Source organism: Diachasmimorpha longicaudata, unplaced genomic scaffold, assembly GCF_034640455.1.
Source record: "Diachasmimorpha longicaudata isolate KC_UGA_2023 unplaced genomic scaffold, iyDiaLong2 ctg00000299.1, whole genome shotgun sequence".
NCBI lineage: Eukaryota > Metazoa > Arthropoda > Insecta > Hymenoptera > Braconidae > Diachasmimorpha > Diachasmimorpha longicaudata.
In genome coordinates this window covers 10,729-16,776 of record NW_026974071.1, presented here as the reverse complement: position 1 = coordinate 16,776, position 6,048 = coordinate 10,729, and the positions used below count along the sequence as shown (strand labels likewise).

General features: G+C 40.2%; 1 protein-coding gene across 1 annotated transcript; it reads left to right on the top strand.

The window, feature by feature from the left end:
* Positions 1–14: 14 nt before the first annotated feature.
* On the top strand, positions 15–2,953 carry LOC135172431 (cap-specific mRNA (nucleoside-2'-O-)-methyltransferase 1-like). Its single transcript, XM_064138504.1, has 3 exons — positions 15–1,834; positions 1,917–2,011; positions 2,925–2,953. The coding sequence occupies exons 1-3, from the start codon at positions 15–17 to the stop codon at positions 2,951–2,953; spliced, it is 1,944 nt and encodes a 647-aa protein (XP_063994574.1).
* The last annotated feature ends 3,095 nt before the right edge of the window (positions 2,954–6,048 follow it).

The following is a 6,048-nucleotide window of genomic DNA, read 5'->3' as shown; positions in this document are numbered from 1 at the left end:
CAATAATGCAAAATATGGACTTTACTCGTGGCAAGGGCCTGGGTAAGAAAAATCATTTTATCGCTGAGCCCATTCAGGCTTCTTTGCATAAGGGTCGACGAGGTTTGGGTCATAGTAACCAAGCTCTGATCAAAGCCATTGGGAAATGGGATCCATCCCAAGAAATCATAAGCGTTAGGGAGAAAATCTACTGGTTGAGAAATGATCAGGAACCACCAATAGCAGAGGATTTCAGGGGTTGGATGCGCAGGGCTCCCTGGAAAAAGACCATTGATGATGAAACTTTATTTTGCGAGCCCCAGATCCTTCACCAGGTCATAAGCTCGAAGAGCATTTTCGATGGTTTAGAAAAATCTGAAATACAAAGGGCGAGGATTCATTCGAATCCCTTTGAAACAATCAGAGGTGTATTTTTTCTTAATCGAGATGCTGTAAAAATGGCTAATATTGACAGAGCCTGCAATTTCATGTTCACTAATCCAACAACGGCAAATCCAAATGAGATCCTCTACTTCGCCGACGTATGCGCCGGTCCTGGAGGATTCAGTGAATATGTCCTGTGGAGGAGGAAGTGGCATGCAAAGGGCTTTGGATTCACCCTGAGGGGCTCCAACGACTTTCAATTACATAACTTTTACGCTGGACCACCAGAAACTTTTCATCCTTTTTATGGACCCAAGGGTGATGGTAATATTTATGATCTGGAGAATCAACTCGCCTATCAACAACTTATCATGAATCATACCCAAGGACAGGGTGTTCACTTCATGATGGCTGATGGAGGATTTTCGGTTGAGGGAATAGAAAGTATTCAGGAGATTTTGTCGAAACAGTTATACTTGTGCCAATGCCTGGTGGCCCTTAAGATTGTGCGGACAGGTGGACACTTTGTTACTAAATTGTTCGATCTGTTCACACCATTCAGCGTGGGATTGATTTACTTGCTATACAGATGCTTTGAAAAAATATCAATTTTCAAGCCGAATACATCTAGACCTGGCAACTCTGAAAGGTGTGTATTGTCTAATTTTTACAATATAAAATACATTTTTTTTTTTTGTAAATTTTCCAATAATTTCATTAATTTTTCTTTCTCGTGTTCTAGGTACTTGATTTGCGAGAAGAAGAAGAGTGAAATTGAGGCTGTGATCAACTATCTTTCATATGCTAGGGAAGTTCTTCTGAGGGCTGACGGGAACGGCGATATCAGGGAATTGGTACCTGTGGAGTTGCTCCAAGATGCCGATAGCTTCTACAACTATATTTGTAGTTCCAACAACGATCTGGGAAGGAAACAAGTGATGGGACTCTTGAAGATCGCTGCCTTTGCCGAGAATCGGAACCTCTCTGAGCCGAAGCAGACGCAGATGAAGAAGGAGTGTCTTGAATATTGGCATCTACCGGACCAGACTAGAATAGTCCCCATGCTCTTGAAACCAGAGGAGAGACTTCGTTCAATCGTCGTCGAATCTGTTGTAAAGTACCTGAGCGCTCCTCCCATGATTTTGACTTCTAAGAATGTGACAACGACTATCCTGGAAAATCCCTGTGATTGGTATGCAGTACTCTGTGGATCGGATGCCAGTGGAACAACACCTAGCAAACAATTGACTTTCTACTTGGGTATGGGAAGAACCAATGTCTTTAGGTTGGTGAAGAATACCTGGGAGAGGGCCGACAATATTGAACTGCCTCCTAATACATTTGTTTATGCTGAACTGGTGGAGGAGATGAGAGGACTGGAAAATAATATCCGGAGAACTGAAGCATTGCATATTGTCGATGCGTATCTCCTGGGAGGAGAGGATGTCAGCAGAAATTCACTTCCAGAAAGGTATGTTTTGGACTTTTTACAAAATTTTATACGGACGTTTAAAAATAATTTTCTAATCTATTTGAAATCATCGTGTTTTTAGGTATGCTCTCATCAATAAATTCTGTGAGTCTCTGTGGAAGCCCAATAACTCTGCATATTGTCCAGTTCGTGCCAAGGAATTGCATCCTCTGGATCGTGAGTTACCCATGAAACTTCATGTACAACCGTGTACATTGATAAACAAGAAGAAATTATTAGTACATTATCTACAAGATTCATACCCGAGGAGGACACGCCCCGATAACGATCCACTATCCTTTGTACCAAATAGTGTGGTATTCTTGAAGACAACTAGTGCACCCTGGACACGAATTATCAGTAGGAAAACTAGCCATCATTATTACTTCAATTCTATGACGAATGAAAATTTTTATGCTAATCGTCGACCAGAATCAGCTTGTGCTAGCTTCCTCGAGACATTTGTCACTCGAGTGCAGTGGCATTGGCCGGGGGATTCATCTCTTTCAATTAATTATATATACCATAATGTAAAACAGAAGTGCCCTGTTTATATACCGGAAGATTAGTGACATAGATTCATCAATACTTAGGAAGAATTAATTTTATAATTTCTCATTGAGGTATTTATTGCGTGGTCAGAAAGAACTTATATATTTCTTGTTTAGCAAAATTCTTCATAAAAAAACATTTTTCATTTTCCTGATGATCCCATAAATACTTAATATTGTAAAATAGTAATTAGTTTAGTTTCTTGTATTGATACAATATTATTGGCTTATTATTATACATAATTAGTAGTTAGTAAGTGGGAAAAATTGATTAATTCATAAAAATTCACGGATAAAATTATTCATTTCTAGTAATGTAGAAAAATATTAAATATTTCGATCAAGTCCACTCAACTTTTGTATAATTCGAAGAACATTTGATTGAAGTTGACATCACACACTGAAAATTAAAATACAAAATGAATGAACAATTAATTGTTCTAAAAAATATATTGATAGATTTTTATACTAAAATTTTCATAAAACTTTTTCAATGAAATCTGTGAATGAAAACATCAATTTTTGGCAATCATTACCAGTTCTCCAGGAGCTGGTCATAATCGACTGAAACTCTAGATATTTTTGCCATGAATGTAAATACTGCACATTTATATAATGGGATAAATGAAAATATATTTGTAATTTAAATCCCAATATTTATTTAAACATTAACATTGCTTTAATAATTTATTTTGTTTTCCATCATCAACACTATTTCTGACTTTGGCTAGTGATGACGAGTTGTAATTAAAATAACAGTGTGGAAAATTTGCTTCTAATGGAGTTAATATTTTAAGGTGAGAACAATCAGGGAATAAAACAATTTAATTTAACAAAAATCTTGTTTTCTTTTATGAAACATATTGAAATTCTTAAATATTTATTTAGAGTTATCTCCCAACTTTCCTCGAGTTGATTTTACTTTTCATCCAATTAAAATTCATAATCTCCTCTGTGGTATGTGATCAGCTCCTCCGAAGGTAATCCGGAGATATTACTCTGAACTCCCAGTGGATGATCGGCTGAAAGTGTACAATTCTACAACTAATTTTTAAACAAACCACGGTAACAATCCTGGAAACGTCTAGGTGCCCACATTTTTGTATAGAAATCTTTTAACTACCTTTCACATACAAAAATGATTTGTACAAAATATATATCATGGTATATATACAGGGTGTCCCAGAATTGCACGTCCAAACTTTAAACTTAAGTTGGGGGTGAAATTCTGGATCGAAAAGTCCTGAGCGACTTTTTGATCAGATGCACCCTCTTCAAGTTATTGAGGGTTGAAGTTGGACGAATCAGGGGCGTGGAATACCCAGTCGCACGTCGGTGAGAAAAACATGCGAGTGTAGTGGTGTCCCCACCATACCGTACTACTCCCCTGCCGCGGCAGAAAGGGACGACTGGCGGCGGAGGGGAAGAGGAAGGGGAGGGAAATAAAAAAAATGAACACCCGCCCGCTACATAATAGTAGATTATGACATGAGGACGATAGGTGGAGGATTGTGAGAAGTGTGAAGTTGGCAGCACGAGGCGTGACAAGTCGCAGTCGAGGCGAGCCGGAGGCTTCGCCCCCCCCCCCCCCAGCGAAAAACAGAAATAGACTTAATTAAAAAAAAATTATTCTTTAGAAAAATACATAAACAATATCAACTAAAGAAAACGAATCTTAACGTTTTACTTAGGTTCTATTGTCCATGGTTGTGTTCATCGAAAGAAAAAATCATACGATTGCAAAATTGATTCACCAAAAAACATTTTATAATTTGTCTCAATTTAATTTTATAAAATTTTATAATATTAAAGCATTATTAATCTTTTAGTATTTCGATTACATATTTCGACACCAGTCATCTCTTTCTGCCGCCGCAAGGGAGTAGTACGGTATGGTGGGGACACCACTACACTCGCATGTTTTTCTCACCGACGTGCGACTGGGTATTCCACGCCCCTGATTCGTCCAACTTCAACCCTCAATAACTTGAAGAGGGTGCATCTGATCAAAAAGTCGCTCAGGACTTTTCGATCCAGAATTTCACCCCCAACTTAAGTTTAAAGTTTGGACGTGCAATTCTGGGACACCCTGTATATCGGTACTAGCAGACCCGGCCACGCGTTGCTGTGGTTAAGGTTAATGTTATATTACATTGTACTGAACTATTTAGGAGGAACAGTAGGAGAACATCAGTCAGGTTCATCACCATGCTTTTTTACCTAGATGACATTGGTAAAAAAATATGGCGACCCCCATGACAGATTTTCTACTATCGTAGGCCCTTAGTACAATGAAATTAATATTTACAAAGAAAGACGTTAAAGCTGGTATAACAGCTGGTATCCCATCTTTTAAGTTGAATGAAACTGCACACGGTGTGCCAATTACATTAAAATCCGTTAAGTAGTTTAATAGTCCATCGCGGACAAACAACGTGATACGGTTGTCAGTTTATAGTGTTTCTTTGGGTTTCACTATATATAATAATAATGCACTAAAGGATTATGACAAACTAGATATTTATTGTACATCTAACTTAGGCAACACAAAAGGTAAGTAGTCTTAGGAATACAAAGGGGTCCAGTATCCACTATAGCTGTGGCGTAGTTACTTGAGTATCGATAAGGCAGACACCCAGCGCTAGCAGTCAAGTCGGGGAGATAGTTGCTGCTTCCGACGTTGGCGCTTGGGTGTCACGATTGTGGCAGGAGTCGAAGTTACCGACGGTCGAGCTGCCACATCCACTCCCCCCCCAGTGACCTGACTGGGAGAGTTAGGGAATGATACAGTCTTCTTTGGTCGTATGTAGGTCTTTAGGGGTGGGTCCATGGTAGTGGACCGGTGCCCCTCAGGTACATGAGCTGGCTCTGGCACTGGCTGATGGTCTAGGGGTGCCGAGTCGTCTTTGGTGATGAAGGCGGGCTTCAACCGCTCCACTGATACGGCTTTCTCAGTGCCGTTGATGAGAATGATGAACACTCGGTCGTCCACGCGCTTGACAACCTGGTAGGGTCCAGCATATGGGTGCTCCAGTCAAAGGCTTTCGCTACTGCCTCACCATGATCGACAGGTTCTCGCGCTGGCCAGTAGCGGTACCCCTCATCAACATGGAAGCCGACACAGTGGCTACAGCCTTTTATGGACACTGGATCGCGCAATTCGGGACTCCTCTCACGATCTCCACCGACCAGGGCAGTCAATTTGAATCACAACTCTTCACTGCCCTAGCCAGCATCACGTCGGGGTCACCAATTATAGTGTTTCTTTGGGTTTCACTATATATAATAATAATGCACTAAAGGATTATGACAAACTAGATATTTATTGTACATCTAACTTAGGCAACACAAAAGGTAAGTAGTCTTAGGAATACAAAGGGGTCCAGTATCCACTATAGCTGTGGCGTAGTTACTTGAGTATCGATAAGGCAGACACCCAGCGCTAGCAGTCAAGTCGGGGAGATAGTTGCTGCTTCCGACGTTGGCGCTTGGGTGTCACGATTGTGGCAGGAGTCGAAGTTACCGACGGTCGAGCTGCCACAAGTTTCACATAGCAGCGCCATCTCTTGAGTACATACTCAACCCAATCAATGCATATCGCCATCTGTTAAAATCATTTGGAGTTAACAGATTAGAATGTTTGTGAATGTCAAATAATAGACA

Bases quoted from the DNA above. Each gene is read 5' to 3' on its own strand.
- LOC135172431 (XM_064138504.1), top strand. From the start codon at position 15: ATGGACTTTACTCGTGGCAAGGGCCTGGGTAAGAAAAATCATTTTATC. The intron at 1,835-1,916 runs GTATGTTTTGGA...TCGTGTTTTTAG, and splicing joins AGAAATTCACTTCCAGAAAG to GTATGCTCTCATCAATAAAT. The intron at 2,012-2,924 runs GTGAGTTACCCA...AATCATTACCAG, and splicing joins GGAATTGCATCCTCTGGATC to TTCTCCAGGAGCTGGTCATA.